We start from the raw sequence: 19,110 nt of genomic DNA, 5'->3' as shown, positions 1-19,110 counted from the left end.
AACAAATACAGCAAAACTCAGTGTTTCATTGCACTTTATTGGTATTAGTATTCACATGCCACTAAGCTCTAGCTGATTGTATTACAGTGACCAGAATCCCATTTGCTAAGCAACCCCACAATAAAAGAGGGTTACTTTTGTACCTGAAAATGGGACAAGTGACAGTATGATTCCCACTGAAACAATGGAATGAGACGCAAGTTTCTCCTTGTCTCCTGAGATTTTTTTTTATGCTGTTGAAGAAAAATGTCGATGACTTGAGATAATCCTCTGTGAATGCACAGTTACGCACGTGTTTTTCAGGTCAAAATAAATACAGCCTCACCTACTTCTTATTCCCACTGAAAAATTTTGGTTGTTAGTGATTTGTCTTCCTGATTGGAGCTATTGTGAATCTTACCATGTTCTCGGCATCTGCACAGAAGGCAGGAATGATAACTGGAGATAAAAAGTTTCTTTGCCTCTGTCATCAAATGTACTGTAGTATTTTCAGTACTCTGCCACTTAATTTCTATTTTATAATAGTACTGGTGGTTATTTAAAAAAACTATTTGTGTCTTCTTACTGTTTCTTTCATCAGTTGCTGTAGGATCTTCTTTCACCAGCGTTACTGATTGTCTAAGTATTCACAACAGATTTTGTGTGGACCAAGTCTGAATCATGCAGCTTCTTTACAACAACTATCCAATATAGAAAACATCAAGTGTTAAATCAAGACTCTTCTCTCCATGATACCTTCTGGAATCCTCATGTGCAGGCTCACAGCACTGCATCTTAAAAGTATTAACTTGCTCTATGTTCTGCTTTTCTCATGGAAATAGCAGTTTCCTTTCCTGAGCTTCAGTTCTACCTCTGTAGCATCTAGATGTTACTAGGTTGAAAAAAACAAACCGAAACGAAACTGCATCACTAATGTTCTGCAATCGCAAATGTATTGTTTGTGGCTTGCATTCCAGCAAACCTGTAAACAGAAATAAACCTTGATAAATTAATTGAATAGGCTGGTGAAATGGGCCATAATGAGCATTCATTACATGCTTACATTCTGTTTGTAGTGATACTTGATGTATCTCTGTCTCATAAAGCTTATTTATAGCCACAGTGCAGAGTCATGTGACTGAAACAAGAATGTTTTATAGAATGATATCAGCATGCTGTCATTACCTTTCAATAGCTTAAACCTATGTTTTTTCTTAACAGCGGTAAAGTTATAACAAAGTCTGGCAACTCAAACATTGCAGAAAGTGTATGCCTATAAATGCACATACAGAAACAAGCCCACTTCTACAAACTGTAAATACTTGAAAGCAAATTTTGCAAATGTTTGGCTGAAACTGCATCTTAGCAATTACCTGCTAAATAATGTGGAATTTAGAGTGCATTTTAATTCTGTTTTTAAAGTCTCTATTGGCCTAATGCAACTAATCTTTTTCCAGAAATGTTAGTGGAGTATTTATTTCTGTAGTTAAAGAGTTTCAATGGAATCTGAGGCCGTATTTCATTTTCAGGTAAAAAAAATCAAACATTATCATATTTACTGTTCTTAGTTTGGTAGCTATTAAGAAATCAGAATGAATTTATAATTATGTATTTACATATATTTTAACAATTTGTCTATTTTTCAGATTTTCCAGATAGCGTATGTTATTGTGAAAGCCGCTAACTCGCCTCGACCTGGGAATTGGATATTAGAGCGTTCGCTGGATGGTGTAGACTATCAACCATGGCAATACTATGCTATCACAGACAGTGAGTGCCTGACACGCTACAACATTCATCCCCGTCCTGGAACTCCATCTTATATAAAAGATGATGAAGTCATATGCACTTCTTACTATTCCAAAATCCATCCTCTGGAGAATGGAGAGGTAAGATTAGATGTTATTCCACACACCGCAACCTGGCAGAAAGAAACCCCGTTCCTTAATTGGCAAGTATCTGCCTGAAGTAGACAAAGAATGTTTTGATGTGCTTGAAAAATGGGGCGGTAGTCTATTTGCAATTTTAAAATCCTCATCTTATGTGGTCCTATATAAATGCATACAAGGTGCACTCTAATAAGCACATTCTACAAAGAAAACAAAGAAATAAAAGCGTTACCAGGTAGAGCAAGACACTGGTACTTTCAGACATCTTTAGGTGCTTGAAATCTATTCTCATGTCGTTTGTGAACAAAGGTGAGAATACTGGGAAAAATCATGGACCCAGTGAAGTCATTAAAAGACTTTTCTTTGAGGCATGTTTTCAGTCCCTGTGTATAAGCTAGGATATTAAATGGTAATGATTTTACTCAGAGTTTAATTTATTGCATTTAAGAGCTTGTAACTGACCCTCTGCCCCTGCATATAGCTATTCATTATTCTTCTGTCTGAGACCTCAGCTATTTCATCATGAGTCTAAGCACACGAACCGTGAACCAGTCATTTGTTTTAACTGAGGATGTAGAAAAGATGTGGTGGAGGTGAGAATGAGGAAATGTGGTTGAAAGAACAAGGCAAATGTAACAACTGTAGCTGAAAATACAGTATTTTCAGACACTTCAAATGAAGAGAGGGAAAGCCATGAGTACCAAATTCCAACAACTGTGTATTTTTTCATAGATTCTTTTCCAACAGTTGCTTTGCACATAACTTGCTAATTCAAGGAAATAATGTGACTTTAAAGTGCACTAGATCTGAAGTATTTATTTATTTACAGATTCTTTGATGTCTAATGATGTTCTGTGAAATTTTATCTTCAATATTTGTCCCTCTGTTAATTGTTCCGCTTTTTTAATGGCTTGTCTCCATATAAAGAGGTGCAAACTTACTCTCTTTTGTTCCTCTACATTCAAAGTAATATTCACATACGAAATTGTTAATACATTTTTTTTTCAGTACTGGATATAGATATGCATAGTTTGTCTATCTTCGCAGGAAATTTCCAATGCCAGTTGCAAAAATTGAAAAATACAGTTTTCTGTGAAAATACCCTGCAGAAAAAGATGTAAGCCTGGATGTAAAGGAGTCTCGGTATGAGTTATCAGATATGAAATCACATCTAGGAAAAGTCATCTCAAATGCTTTCTGTATGTAGTTGTATCATTTGTAGTTAACCACAGAATCACAGAAAGGTAGGAGCTGGAAGGGACCTCTGTGGGTCATCTAGTCTAACCCCCCTGCCGAAGCAGGGTCACCTACAGCAGGCTGCACAGGACCACCCTGTCCCTGCAGGTCTTGAATATCTCCAGAGAAGGAGACTCCACAGACTCCCTGGGCAGCCTGTTCCAGCGCTTCATCGCCCTCAGAGGGAAGAAGTTCTTCCTCATGTTCAGACGGAACTTCCTGTGCTTCAGTTTGTGCCCATTGCCCCTTGTCCTGTTGCTGGGCACCACTGAAAAGGGTTTGGCCCCATCCTCCTGACATCCACCCTTCAGATATTTATAAGCATTTATAAATAAATTTATAAATTAAAATTTATAGATTCTATGATTCTATAAGGTTCCCTCTCAGCCTTCTTCAGGCTGAACAAGCCCAGCTCCCTCAGCCTTTCCTCATAGGAGAGATGATCCGGTCCCCTCATCATCTTCATAGCCCTCCGCTGGACTCTCTCCAGTAGCTTCTCATCTTTCTTGAAGTGGGGAGCCCAGAACTGGACAGAGTACTCCAGATGGGGCCTCACTAGGGCAGAGGGGAAGGAGAACCTCTCTCGACCTGCTGCCCACACTCCTCTTAATGTACCCCAGGATCCCATTGACCTTCTTGGCAGCCAGGGCACACTGCTGGCTCATGGTTAACCTGTCGTCCACCAGGACACCAAGGTCCCTCTCCACAGAGCTGCTCTCCAGCAGGTCCATCCCGAGCCTGTACTGGTGCATGGGGTTGTTCCTCCCCAGGTGCAGGACCCTGCACTTGCCCTTGTTGACTTTCATCAGGTTCCTCTCTGCCCAACATTCCAGCCTGTCCAGGTCTCGCTAGTTGTATTGTTTGAATGGGTATTTGTTCTGATAAAATCTAGCAGGAGCAGATAAAGTTGTATTAAAAGATATAGTAGATACGTATGTGCTATGTTTTCAAAATGTTTCCAGCTGGGTGATTTTTGACGGCTGAACAGAACAGAAGTTAGCAGTTCATCACTTGCAAAGAAATTTTATACGGTTTCTTTGGTAGAATGTCTGCCCTAAAAATATAATGCTAAAGTAATTATTCCAATAATTAATTTAATTTACATTGTTCAGTTTCTTTGATTATCTAATTCTCTTGCAGACAGATATTGATTCCAGTAGGCAACTGTCCTCTTGGTTAAACCAGTGCCTCCTTGTGTTCTTCATTGGCTGAGTTAAACAGCAAAAGGCTGTTATTCAGCATGCTGGTACACATCAGTGACTGAAACATTGGCTTAAATCCTGCTGAATTGAGTGGAACTTAATTCCAATCTTAAGTGTGCAATTAATAACTTTTAATTTGGCCTGATGTACTCTAATTGGTGTTCTGTCCTGAACCTAGTAAATGACCAGCATCTGATAAACGGTTTCTTTAGACGGGAAGAAAACTTTGAAGGGAGGAATGCGTCTGTTCCATTCCACTTGGAAAAGGGGAATTAGAATATACTTATTTCAGTTGGAAGGGACCTACAACAACCATCTAGTCCAACAGCCTCACCGATCCAGGGCTGGCCAAAAGTTAAAGCATGTTGTTAAGGGCATTGTCCAAATGCCTGTTAACACTGACAGGCTTTGGGCATCGATCATCTCTCTAGGAAGCCACTCCGGTGTTTGACCACCCTCTCGGTAAAGAAATGTTTCCTAACGCGCAGTCTGCACCACCTCCCCTGGTGCAGCTTTGAACCATTCCCATCTGTCCTATCACTGGATACCCAGGGAGAAGAGCTCAGCACCTCTCTCTCGACTTCCCCTCCTCAGGAAGCTGTAGAGAGCAATGAGGTTGGCCCTCACCTTTCTTTTCTCCAGACCAGGCAAACCCAGAGACTTCAGTCTTTCCTTGAAGGACCTGCCTTCCAGCCCTTTCACCAGCTTTGTTGCCCTCCTCTGGACGCATTCAAGGACCTTCAAAATCTTCTTAAATTGGGTACCCCAAAACTGCACGCAGTATTCAGGGTGAGGCCTCACCAATACTGAATGCAGTGGGATAATCCCCTCTTTTGACCGGCCGGTTATGCTGTGTTTGGTGCACCCCAGGTTGGCGTTTGCCCTGTTGGCTGCCAGGGCACACTGCCAACTCACACTGAGCCTGCTGCCAACCAGCACCCCCAGATCTCTTTCTGCAGGGCTGCTCTCCAGCCACCCCTCTCCCAATTTATACCTGTGTGTGGTGTTACTCTGTCCTTTCGACTTGTTAAATTTCATTCCATTAATCATAGCCCAATGCTCCAATCTATCTACATCCCTCTGCAAGGCCTATTGTCGCTCAAGAGGGTCAGCAGCACCTCCCAGTTTGGTATCATTAGCAAACTTCCTAATGGTGTATTCATCTCCCGCATACAAATCATGGATAAATATATTGAACAGAACTGGCCCTAGAATTGATTTCTGAGGAACACTGCTGGTGACCGGTCACCAGGCAGATGTATCCCCATTGACTACAACCCTCTGAGCTATACCCTTCAGCCAGTTCTTCACCCAGGACACTGTGAACCTGCTCATCCCACAGCTGGACAACTTGTCCAGAAGGATGCTGTGAGGGACGGTATCAAAAGCCTTGATAAAATCCAGAAAAGCTACATCCAGCATCTTCCCTTCATCCATTAGGCAAGTGTCATCATAGAAGGACATCAAGTTAGTTAAACAGGACTTCCCTTTTGTGAATTGTTAGATATAGGCATACTCTATGACAGGCATATGATTTAAGCCACTGTAAATTAATCTTACCTCACTCGGGTAGTTATTAATCTGAGATATGTTCCTAATAGAGAACATCTTGAAAGGAAAAGCCTAAAACTTAACTTTTATAGTCACTGTAAGAGTATTGTTCCACATGAAGTAATCAGCTCACATTTTTATCAATATTCTTTTCATAAGTAAAACACGTTTCATCTGTATGAGTAGCAATAGTCTTCATTATAAAATAACTAGCATTAACATAGCATTAACCCAGGTTAGTTCTTTTTCATATTTCATCAAACATGTAGCATGAAAAGTAATACAATTCATACCAATATCAGATTTACTTGCAATTGTGTTGTAGGTGATATTTACCTGGCTCCTGACCTTCCAGCTGTACTACATCTGCGTATCATTTATTTTTATTCCAGGGTGGACTTTTGTTCTCTGTATCAGATATTACAGACATTTTGTAAGAATGACAGAGTTATGACATGCACATTAAGTACTTTTCCTTTGCGTCAAAACCCATGAGCTGTTTAGACACACCATTCTGGTGTACGCTCAGGAAGCGTGATGAAGTGCAGAAGGAGCATAGATTGACAAGCCAGTTCCAAAGCCAAATCTACATCTACAGTAGTGTCTTAAGTTAAAACTTGTCATCTTAGAAAAAGCAAAATATGTTCTTTTCACGTGTATTTTCAATGAACATTTTAGTTGGTGATTTGATTGATGAGAGTATTTCCAGAAATGTTAATTCTAAGCAAAATACTTTGGGCATTTAACAGTGTCACTGTTTGCACCAGTTAATATTCTCTTGGCCAATCACAGAATTAAAACCAACAACAACTGGAACAACAACAACAAAAGACAACAAACAACCAAAAACCCTATGTGATTTATCTTCAGGTCAGTGTAACTAGCACAAGTTAAAGTTCGCTCAGTTGAATGTGAATAAACAATCTGCAGACCCAAGAATTATTTAAAAAAAAAGAATTTATTGAATATTTTCATGAATTAGCAGAAGGTTGCGTAGTGACATCTTCTGAATGAATAAAACTGAGACATTCTCTAATAAGGAAATTTATCTCTAAAGTGTAGACTTGAATGCAGAAGGATTGTTAAAATTCCTGTTTCCATACTGTTTAAGATCAGTGAAACCTGAAAAAATCATAGGGACACCAGAGTGTCTCTATATCACACTGGCAAAGGCAGACTTTTAGTATTAATATTTCTGATATGCTATCAATAAATGCAAATGCCAAAGTTTCCCAAAATAGTATTTCAAAATGAAAAAGCAAATTCCACTGTCTCAGTGTCCCCAAGCCACAAAAAGAAAGGAAAGACATCCATTATATTAGGGAGTTAGTAACTTTGCTTTAATGGTAATTTTTTTGGTACTAACTGAGAAAGAGTCATTTGTGTAAAGGGTAATAACTGGCAGGATGAGGCTGCTATTTTCCAGTAAAGAAGAATGCCCATTTTGCAAAATTTTCATCTTTACTGAAACACCATATCAGGCTGGTATTTCTTTTTTTCTTTTTTTCCTCCACTGATCATTAGGTTGAGAATTAAAAATTAGTGGGTTACCATAGTGATTTTTGCTTCATTTCCCTGACATAGGGGCCTCTGGTGTTTACGTCTAGTTTATACCTTTATTACTGAAATCTTTCTTCTTCTGCTAGACTATAATTTGTGTCACAGCTTCTCTACTTTGATGACTAGGTGGATGTAAGGCTCTGGACATTAACTTTCAATGTCGTACTTTTTTTTTCTGTGAGATGTATGAAGGCTTCTTTTAGTAAATGTTTGTCTGAAGTAGCATGTATAGTATTTGTCTTTCGATGCATGAGAATCTTCCCTCTTGCTTGCAGATGTTTCAAAGCTGGACCCTCTGAAGACTTCAGGTGCACCAGTTGTTCACTATAACATGTTAGGAAAATGTTTATCTTTTCATAGAAAATGACACATTTTACCTGACCTGTAGCTTGACAGGAAATAAATTTGGAGGTTACACTTAGAAAAAGCATTCTTCAGGCATACATAGATTTAGAGTATTTTGTACAGGCTAGGAGAAAATACTAGGTCAAAAATAATTGTTTTATTGTTTCTTCAATATAAAGCAATTCTCTGTGCAAGCAGAGACTGAAACTCAAATCCAGTGAAGACGGTAAGAGAAAGGTTTAATTAATCTGAAAGGAAAGCACTTGCTTTTATTGAGAAGGCAAGAAGGAAGAAACCTCATTTTCTGGGAAACATTGAATTTCTCTCCAAAGAGGCTTTCTGAAAGTATAAAAACTAAGAAAAGAGTGTGAATTTCATTTCCACCTTATTAAATCTTAATTGAAATAACCAATTGACTTCCTGGTCATCACATAGAGGAGTTCTGACAGAAAGTTGTTTTTCAAAAATTGTAATCATTATTGTGGTGCAGAAGTTAGGTAAACTCACAAGGAGAAGAAATTCCTCCCTTTTTGGGCAGAATCTGTTTTCAGAAGATGGTTCCTCAAAGGATGTTTCTGCATTTAGGTAGAGTTTAGGTTACACAGAAGTTACAAATGCAGAGCATTTTTTTTCAGTTTGGTAGGCAGATTTAAAAAGAAAAGGAGAGATTAAGAGAGCAGAACCTGAAGCAGCTAGAGATGAGGAATACTTTTCCTTCAGGTGTTTGGGTGTCTAAGTGTGTGGGTGTAGCCAATGGAAAAATGTCTTAGCATGACACAAAGATAACACGGGTCTCTTTTTCAATCCCGGTTGTCTTTTGCCAGAATTATCAGGCGCAAGGTGTTCTCCTGAAGTTCTTGCTTGGTCTAGTATTGCTGTCTAGTTTCTACTTCCTAGTGATGTAGTCTGCACTTGCAGACACCTTGTTGTGGAGACTAGATGCACAGGACAGCAGTGTTGAAACCATTCCTAGATGTTTTTGACTCCTACCTGAGACAGAGATAGGTTAGAGATCTGTCTTACACTGTCTGACTCTTTCTTCAGGAACACATTCAGCTTGCCTTTCTTGTAGTCAGTCATAGAATTATGGAATGGTTTGGACTGGAAGAGACGGTATAGATCATCTAGTTCCAACCTGTCTGCCATGGGCAGGGAATTCTTCCACTAGATCAAGTTCCTCAGAGCCCAAACCAACCTGACCCTGAACACTTCCAGGGAGGGGGCAGCCACAGCTTCTCTGGGCAACCTGTTCCAGTGCCTTACCACCCTCATAGCAAAAGAGTATATCTAATCTAAATCTACCCTCTTTCAGTTTAAAGCCATTACCTCTTTTCCTATCACTACATGCCCTGCTAAAAAGTCCCTCTCCAGCTTGCTTGTAGGCCCACTTCAGGCACTGGAAAGCTGCTCTAAGGTCTCCCAGGAGCCTTCTTTTCTTCAGGCTTAACAACCCCAAGTCTCTCAGCCTTTCTTCATAGGAGAGGTGTTCCAGCTCTCTGATGGTTTTGTGGCCCTCCTCTGGACCCACCCCAAAATGTCCACATCTTTCCTGTGCTGAGGGATCCAGAGCTGGATGCAGTACTCCAGGTGGGGTCACACCAGAACAGAGTGGCAGAATCACCTCCCTTGACCTTCTGGCCATACTGATTTTGATACAGCCCAGGATATGGTTTGCTTTCGGGGCTGCGAGCTCACATTGCTGGGCCATGTTGAGCTTCTAGTCATCCAACACCCCCAAGTCCTTCTCCTCAGGGCTGCTCTCAATCCATTCTCCACCCAACCTGTATTTGTGCTTCAGATTTCCTCAACCCATGTGCAGCACCTTGCACTAGGCCTTGTTGAACTTCATGAGGTTCACATAGGCCCACCTTCAAGTCTGTCCGGGTCCCTCTGGATGGCATCCCTGCCCTCCAGCATGTTGACCTCACCACACAGCTTGGTGTCATCAGCAAAGTTCCTGAAACTGCACTCGAACCCACTGTCCATGTCACCCACAAACACGTTAAGCAGTGCTGGTCCCAGTACTGCCCCCTGAGGAATGCCACTCGTCACTGGTCTCCCTTGGATCTTGAGCAGTTTACGGCAGCAGCTCTTTGAGTGCGACCATCCAGCAATTCAATATGCACCGAGTGGTCCATCCACCAAATCCATGTCTCTCCAATTTAGAGACAAGGATGTCGTGTGGGACAGTGTCAAATGCTTTCCACAAGTCCAGGTAGATGACATCACTTGCTCTTCCCTTATCCACCAGCACGATAAACCCCATCGCAGAAGGCCACCAAATTTGTCAGGCATGATTCACCCTTAGTGAAGTCACATTGGCTGTCACCAATCACCTCCTTATTTTCCACGTGCCTTAGCATGGTTTCCAGGAGGATCTGGTCCAGGATCTTGCCAGGCACAGAGGTGAGACTGGCTGGCAAGGAGGAAGGGAGTTGAAAATATTAGCAATGTCAGTACTAATGGAAGACGTGGGAGGCAGGGGAGAGGGCAGTGGGGGAGATGAATTAAACATTCATTTATCCCAATCCTTAATGAAAGCTTTTACATTTATAATTATTTTTTTGTACCTCCTACCTCCCCATCACTAAATACACTTGTGCAGTTGTGAGCTTTTTGGGTTTCTGTCACATTGTTACATGTTTTGTTATATTTTATGGAAGAATGAAACTGAGATGTAGATTAGCTGTTTCAGGATGCTATGAACTTCACTCCCTGCTAACTGCTGTAATACTATTTCGATATCATGAAAAGAAATCCATAAATGTATCTCTGCAACAAATTGCACGGGTGAAGAAAGCCATATATTTGTAATCATGCTAATGAGACAATGGAGAGGTAAAATTTCAGGTTTCAGTATTTGCTTGTACTGAATAAGAGAGGCAGTCTCTGACCCTCCTATGTGAGATGTTTGTCATATGTTGTTTTCAGTTGCTAAGAATGAACTAACTTGACATTTAAAGATCGAAAAATTAAAAGATATTAGCCCTATATTTGAAGGAGAGTAATCTGATTCTAAAAATGAGAAGTCCACCTAATTGCAGTATGCCGAGTGTACCAGATTTCCAAAATGGTTGTCTAGATGCTTCAGATCAAACACAGCCCTGGGTGTTGCTTGTTTCTTTTCAGCAAGTGGCATTTGTGAAGCAACTGATATGACTATCAGATAGTTGATATGACTATACTGATAATGGCTATCAGACTCCTAGTTAAGGAGGTAATATAGTTGTACATCTGCTACTTACATGTTTTTGAGTAGCACAGTCCAAATGCACCTTTTAAATGACTAATCAGTGTTAAAGCACTGGGTCATTTACTTCAGCAATGTCAGTCTCCTTTCAGCATTACATTTGCTATATAGACTTGACCAAATTAAAGAAAAAAATGTTATACCCACAGAGGAAAATGCAGTATTCTTGTAATATTGGTTTTTAATAGCTAAAGCAGTGCATGAAAAAAATTTAAAAATAACTTAGATATTAGAGCCATATTTTATATCCAACATGTTTTCAGATCATGGGGTTTCCTCATCCTGATGCATTTTGCACTTTTCACACTGTTTATGAATCCATATTCTGAATACTTTTCCATCCTTACCTCAGACCCCTCTGGAGTTCTTGCATTCCTAACATCCTTTGGCAATTAGTTCCATATGTCTGGCACCTGTTGTACAAAGAATCACCTCCTTTTATTTCGTTTTACTTGGCTACCACTGGTTTCATTTGATGAACCCCAGTTCCTGTACTGGAAGATTTGGTGAGCAGTCAATCTATAATCTCTTTCCTCATGTCGTTTATAATTTTGTAGATTTCTGTCATATTTTTACTTCAGTCATCTCTTTTCCAGGCTGAAGAGTCCTACCCTATTCTGTTGGTTTTCTAATATGGAAAGTATTAATTTGTTTCATCATCATCTTGTCCTCCTCTGAACTTTCTCCCGTATGTGTATGCTTGTTTTAAGGTGAGGTGACAGTGGTATTCAAGGTGTGGGTGAACCATGGATTTATAGTGGTCTAATTATGTTTTCTGCTTGTGATTTCCTAAAAGCCTGCTTCCAACTTGTGATTTTGGATTGCTGCTGAGCACTGTTGCTTATTGAAGTCCGATGTTTTCACTAGGAAAATATAAGGATATCACTTAAAAACATGAATAGCTTACCCCTCAATTGTGTACAACTTCTGCCTTACTAGTTTCCTTTCCAACATCAGGTCTTAAAATTCCCACTTAGTTTCCTTTCTCTTGCTGTTCTTTTAATCCTTTTTCACCTCTTTATGATGTCTTCCTACCAGATTGTATGTACTTCCTCTCTAATCTTTTTATTTAAAATAAACTTTTGTTCAAATTTACTTCTTCACCTTAGAAAATTCTGAGAGGTTCACTTTTCTCACCTTTCCTACAGTTCTGAAGGGACAAAGATGCCAAAGCAGTGAATGAAGTGCAGATATTTGCATAGGCAGATATGAGTATTTTGTGCTGGCTAAACCATTTCAATGGACCATGTCATACCTGAAATATCTGTATAAATATAATTAGTGTGATTCCGATGCCAGAGTGATGCCAGGTATTAAATTGAGCTGTGTCTTCCCTATTTCTTCTGAAACCATATGGTGCTCATGTAGTATTTGTGCAGGCCTTTACAAGAGTTTGCTAAGACTTCTGCAGCATGAAGCCTTAACATTGTTCCATCTAAGAATTCAGCCCAGAGAAAGGTCGTGTATTTACCATGGGAGGATTAGTACCAACAGATCATCTTCGCAAATTTCCTGAGGTGGAATTTCATAGAATCATAGAATGCTTTGGGTTGGAAGGCATCTTTAGAGGTCATCTAGCCCAACCCGCCTGCAATGAGCAGGGACACCTTCCACTAGATCAGGCTGCTCAGAGCCCCATCCAACCTGACCTTGAATGTTTCCAGGGATGGGGCCTCCACTGCCTCTTTGGGCAACCTGTTCCAGTGCCTCACCACCCTCACTGTAAAAAATTTCTTCCTCATATGCAGTCTAAATCTACCCCTCTTTAGTTTAAAACCATTACTCTTTGTCCTGTCACAACAGGCCTTGCTGAAATGATTGTCTCCATCCTTCCTATAGGCTCCCTTCAGGTACTGCAAGGCCGCAATAAGGTCTCCCCGCAGCCTTCTCTTCTCCAGGCTGAACAGCCTCAACTCTCTCAGCCTTTTCTCACAGGAGAGGTGCTCCAGCCCTCAGATCATCTTTGACCATGTCAAAGGCTTTACAGAAGTCTATATAGATGACATCCTTTACTTTTCACTTGTCCAGAGATGCAGTTACTCCATCATAGAAAGACACCAGGTTGGTCAGACAGGACTTGCCCTTGGTGAAGCCATGCTGGCTGTCTCGAATCACCTCCCTGTCCTCCATGTGCCTTAGCAGAGCTTCTAGGAGGATTTGCTCCATGATCTTCCCAGGCACAGAGGTGAGGCTGACAGGTCAGTAGTTCCCAGGGTCCTTCTTTCTACCCTTTTTAAAAATGGGCACAATTTTTCCCTTTTGCCAGTCACTGGGGACTTCGCCTGACTGCCATGACCTTTCAAATATTATGGAGGATGTCTTGGCAACTGCATCAGCCAGTTCCCTCAGGACTCTGGGATGCATCTCATCAGGTCCCATAGACTTATTTATGTTCAAGTTCCTTAGGTGGTCACAAACTTGATCTTCCCTTACAGTGGTAGGGGCTTTACGCTCCTGGTCCCCATCTTGTGGTCCATCAACTTGAGAGGGGGGAGGAAAGAAGCCGCCAGTGAAGACTGAGACAAAAAAGTTCTTGAGCACCTCAGCCTTCTCCTCATACATTGATACAAAGTCGCCATTCTCATCGGGGGGGATATGCTTTCTTTAACCTTCCTTTTCTGGCTGACATACTTGTAGAAGCCTGCCTTGTTATTCTTTGCATCCCTTGCCAAGTTTGGCTCCAGCCACGCCTTGGCCCTCCTGACCCCATCCCTACGCAACCGGGCAGCATCCCTATACTCTTCCTAAGATACCTGTCCCTACTTCCACTGTCTGCAGAGTTCCCTCTTGCCCTTTAGTTTGACCAGCAGGTCTTGGCTCAGCCATGCTGGTCTCTTCCCCTGCTTGCCTGATTTCTTACACCTGGGGACTGAGAGCTCTTGCGTTCTGTGGAAAGCATCCTTAAAGATCTGCCAACTCTGTTCTGCTCCCTTGTCCCTGAGGACAGTTTACCGAGGGGCCCTATTGACTAACTCCATGAAGAGCTGGATTTTTGCTTTCCAAAAGTTTAGGTTCCTGACTATACTCCTCACCTTTCCCATATCCCTCAGGAGTGTGAACTCCACCAATCCATGATCACTGCAGCCCAGGCTGCCTCCGATCTTGACGCCACCAATTAGCTCACTTACATTGGTGAGCATCAGGTCCAATATTGCATCCCCTCGGGTAGGGCTGTCTATTATCCGGCTTAAAAAGTTATCCTCAATGCATGCTAGGAATCTCCTGGATTGCCTACAACTTGCTGTGCTACTTTTCCAGCAAATGCTGGTGTGGTTGAAGTCCCCCAGCAGGGCGAGAGCCTGCGAGCACGAAGCCTCGTGGAGCTGGAGGGAGAAGGCTTGGTTACTAAGCTCCCCTTGATCAGGCGTCAGGCGTCCTGTAGTAGACACCCACGACCAGATTCCCTTTGTTACCTCTGTCATTGCTTCTTACCCACAAGCTTTCGACCTGCTCGTGGCTATTCTTCAGGGACAGCTCTTCACACTGTATTGATTTCTTGATGTAGAGGGCAATGCCTCCACCCCTCCTTCCTTGCCTGTCCCTTCTGAACAGCCTGTAGCCATCAATAGCCACACTCCAGTCATGGGATTCATCCCACCAAGTTTCAGTAATGGCAATCAGGTCATAGCTTTCTAGCAGCACTGTAGCTTCCAACTCCTCCTGTTTGTTTCCCATGCTGTGTTTGTGTAGAGGCACTTAATCTGGGCTGTTGGCCATGTCACCTTCACAGAGGAACACCCCTTGTTTCCCTTGGGGTGTTTCACAGAAGTTTCCTTGTTGTCTCCTACTACCTCAGGAGTCCCCAGCTCATCTCTGCAAGACTTTGACTGTTCTGCAGTGTGCCCAGCACACCTCTGGGCAACAGGCTGAGGGCTCCTACTACCACCCCATCCCTCTAACCATTCTGTGTCATCCCACAGCTTGTCACAGGCAAGCCTGATTTGTGCCCCCTCCCACTTTACATCTAATTTCAGGCATTTGTTCCTGAGCAAGGGAGAATACTAGGTAATAGATTCAATTCAGCTTCCTCAATTCTTTTTTTTTCTTTGTCTTTTTGAAACTGTCTGGTGTCAAATGAAAAGTACTTGACAGTATTCTGAGAAAGATACGAACACTAATACGTCATGCTTATGAAAGGTTTCAGAGGTGACTAACTGTTGATCAGTAAACTGCATAGTATTATTTCCGTGTTCACAAAGGTAAAAATTACAGAATAAAAGACTTTGGCAAGAGCTATCTGTGTGAACAATGGAACTTAAGGTTCTCTGAGTCCTGATGCTAGCCTATAACAAGATCATTCGTCCTGCCTGCTGTATGGCTGTAGCCAGCTCTAAGGCTGAAGCAGGGGACTGGTGGGGGAGTGGGGGGCATGTGGGGATTTACAGTGGGAATTAAGTAACTTCTTCCTTCTCTGCGAATGAGTTTTCCTATCACTGTTATTTTAGTAGTGAGAATGATACTGCAATGAAGGTGATGCTTCAGGGCTGCTTCTTTAAACACTTCTTAATCCCATGATGGTAACAAAGGAAGTGTGAGGTCGAAAAAATTAAGTACTTTTTCGGTGGTGATAAAGGCTAGTCTGTATGAGAACATTCACAGAATCACAGAATCACAGAATGTTCGGGGCTGGAAGGGACCTCTGTGGGTCATCTAGTCTAACCCCCCTGCCGAAGCGGGGTCACCTACTGCAGGCTGCACAGGACCTGGTCCAGGCGGGTCTTGAATATCTCCAGAGAAGGAGACTCCACAACCTCCCTGGGCAGCCTGTTCCAGCGCTCCATCTCCCTCAGAGGGAAGAAGTTCTTCCTCATGTTCAGATGGAACTTCCTGTGCCTCAGTTTGTGCCCATTGCCCCTTATCCTGTTGCTGGGCACCACTGAAAAGAGTTTGGCCCCATCCTCCTGACACCCACCCTTCAGATATTTATAAGCATTTATTAGGTCCGCTCTCAGCCTTCTCTTCTTCAGGTTGAACAAGCCCAGCTCCCTCAGCCTCTCCTCGTAGGAGAGATGTTCCAGTCCCCTCACCATCCTTGTAGCCCTCAGCTGGACTCTCTTCAGTAGCTCCTCATCTTTCTTGAACTGGGGAGCCCAGAACTGGACACAGTACTCCAGATGGGGCCTCACTAGGGCAGAGTAGAGGGGAAGGAGAACCTCCCTTGACCTGCTGGCCATATTCCTCTTCATGTACCCCAGGATCCCATTGGCCTTCTTGGCAGCCAGGGCACACTGCTCGCTCATGGTCAACCTGTCATCCACCAGGACACCGAGGTCCCTCTCCACAGAGCTGCTCTCCAGCAGGTCCGCCCCGAGCCTGTACTGGTGCATGTGGTTGTTCCTCCCCAGGTGCAGGACCCTGCACTTGCCCTTGTTGAACCTCATCAGGTTCCTCTCTGCTCAACTTTCCAGCCTGTCCAGGTCTCGCCAAATGGCAGCACAGCCTGCTAGGGTATCCACCGCTCCTCCCAGTTTGATGTCATCAGCAAACTTGCTGAGGGTACACTCTTACTCTTCATCCAGGTCATTGATGAAGAAGTTAAACAAGACTGGGCCCAGTACTGACCCCTGAGGGACACCACTAGTTACCAGCCTCCAACTAGACTCAGTGCCGCTGATGACAGCCCTCTGAGTTCTGCCATTCAGCCAGTTCTCTATCCACTTCACCGACCACTCATCCAGCCCACACTTCCTGAGCTTCCCTAGGAGGATATTATGGGAGACAGTGTCGAAAGCCTTGCTGAAGTCGAGGTAATCAACATCCATGGTTCTCCCTTCATCTACCTAGCCAGTCACACCATTGTAGAAAGCTATCCGATTGGTCAGGCATGATTTCCCCTTGGTGAATCCATGCTGACTACTCCTGATAACCTTCTTTTCCTCCACTTGCTTGATGATGAACTCTAGAATGAGCTTTTCCATCACCATGCCAGGGATGGAGGTGAGGCTGACTGGCCTGTAGTTCCCTGGGTCCTCCTTCTTGCCCTTTTTGAAGATTGGAGTGACATTGGCCTGTCTCCAGTCCTCGGGCATCTCTCCTGTCCTCCAGGACCTTTCAAAGATGATGGAGAGTGGCTCAGCAACAACATCCACCAGCTCCCTCAGCAGTCGTGGGTGCCTTCCATCGGGGCCCATAGATATGTGGGTGTCCAGATTGCTTAAGTGATCCTTCACGCAGTCCTTCTCGATCAAGGGAAGGTCATCCTCTCTGTAGGCTTCCTCTCTTGCCTCCGGGGCCTGGGATTCCCGAGGGCCTGCCTTGGCACTGAAGACTGAAGCAAAGAAGTCATTCAGTGACTCTGCCTTCTCTGCATCCTCTGTCACCAGGGCACCTGCCTCATTGAGCAGTGGCCCCACATTGTCCCTAGTCTTCCGTTTGGTGCTGATGTAGTTGAAGAAGCCCTTCTTGTTGTTTCTGACATCCCTTGCCAGTTTCAATTCCAGGTGGGCCTCAGCCTTCCTCGTTGCATGCTCTGCATGCATTAGTCTTTATTTTCTTCAGTTAAGTGGAAGTTTAAAGTCTGTACTAAACATGTAAAGAAGAAAAATAGACAGAAAAAAGTTCCTTAATGGTACTTTTTTGTTACTTTTCTCACTTGTCATACTACTTGAACGCTCGTACTCTGCCCCTTTTTAAACAGGTCTCTGCTCTGTTTTAGCTCACTTTGAGCCTCCCCCACCCCCCGTAATCTGCTCTCTGCTGAGCTAGCCTCAGACCAGTGATGGGAATAACATCGAACTCTGCTACTTCCTAGTGTTTTCTTGATAGTTTTCTCCTCTTCATACCATAACGCTTGTCCCGTTCAGTGTAGTCTCATTGGTTCACGGAGAAAGAAGGGAAGAAAAAGAGACTTACAAATGGAGTCTTAAGCCTTTTCTCCCCACAGCCTCATTTAATCCTTTTTCACTAGGAGTCTGAGACTGTCAATGCTAAGAGGACAGAGGGTTAGAGGTTTTGGAAGTACTCAAAATTGAAACGTATTCAGTTGCAGACTGAAAATTTCATGATGACTTCTTAAATTTCTTTTTTTAAAAATGCAAAGACAATGAAGACAAATTTCACAAAACTGTGAATTGAGGACATGTGACAGTCTTTTGCCTAGAAAACAAAAGAAAGCTTCAGCTGGTTGAGTTATTACCAGATGCAGTCCTTGTATCCAAGAACATGGCCTGCTTCCCAGGTTTTTAGCATATTTTGAGTCAGGCTATCTGGCAAGGTGGCATAGCTTTGTTTTGTAAAAAAAAAATGAATCAGGTTTTCTCTGGACTGGAATCCAGGTGTCCCATCAGCTTAGGATCATTCTCATATTCTTACTTTGCTTACTTACGTGCACAGTTAGCATTTTGCAGTGATTAATAGTGGGGATAGCCAACAGGATCCTTCGATAAATGGTGCCTGTTATTAAAGATCTTTCCACTGAAGTCAGTAACCTTTGGATCAGGTCTTTCCTGAAGACTGTTCATCTCATTTAATTCAGTGTTCCATCGCTTCAGTGGTTGAACAGTCACTGCTTAACATTCTGGATTACATCATGCTTTATTCTCCATATGGGTCTTGGTTTATATTTTGGTTGCTTCCCCTCCCACCCCCACCTTCTGGCTACAGCAGCTTCAGGAAGTCTTATGGTCAAGCCGTGGTTTTGGATATCATCTTTTTGTGTATGATTGGTCTCGGTGAAATGACTGTGATATTGATAACTTCTACTTGGAAGTCTCCTTTTCTGAGTGTTTTGAAAGCGTAACTTAGCCTAAAAATGCTGGTTGTGTCTACCAAGAAGGGATAGAATATGGATTTTCTTCAAAAATGCTGGCACATAAGCTTTCAGCTGGTCCAAAATTTACAGGTAGAGCAACCGTGAAAGAACCAGTTTACAAAAAGAAATGAAACAGAGGTTTGGACAAAGACTCAGGTGTAGTTCATTTTGTTGCTTTTTGTTTTTTGTCTTTTTTTATTTGACTTAGTAAAACTAAACTTGAGTAACTAATCTGAGGAAAAAAAAAGACATTTAACAAATGACTGCCAAATAAATGGATAAATTTTACATGTTCCTTGTACACAATGCTATATTGCCTTACTAGTATAAAATTATTAACATTTCATA

At 42.5% G+C, this 19,110-nt stretch overlaps 1 protein-coding gene across 1 annotated transcript in view; it reads left to right on the top strand.

The window, feature by feature from the left end:
• Window positions 1-19,110, top strand: part of LAMA2 (laminin subunit alpha 2) — a 408,847-nt gene that overhangs the window by 116,075 nt on the left and 273,662 nt on the right. Inside the window, exon 4 of the mRNA XM_075444852.1 lies at window positions 1,626-1,868. Within this exon, the coding sequence (XP_075300967.1) occupies window positions 1,626-1,868 (243 nt within the window). The remainder of the gene's footprint in view (window positions 1-1,625; window positions 1,869-19,110) is intronic.

Source organism: Opisthocomus hoazin, chromosome 2 (genome assembly GCF_030867145.1).
Source record: "Opisthocomus hoazin isolate bOpiHoa1 chromosome 2, bOpiHoa1.hap1, whole genome shotgun sequence".
NCBI lineage: Eukaryota > Metazoa > Chordata > Aves > Opisthocomiformes > Opisthocomidae > Opisthocomus > Opisthocomus hoazin.
The sequence above is the reverse complement of the archived record's forward strand: the minus strand, read 5'-3'. Positions and strand labels throughout refer to the sequence as shown.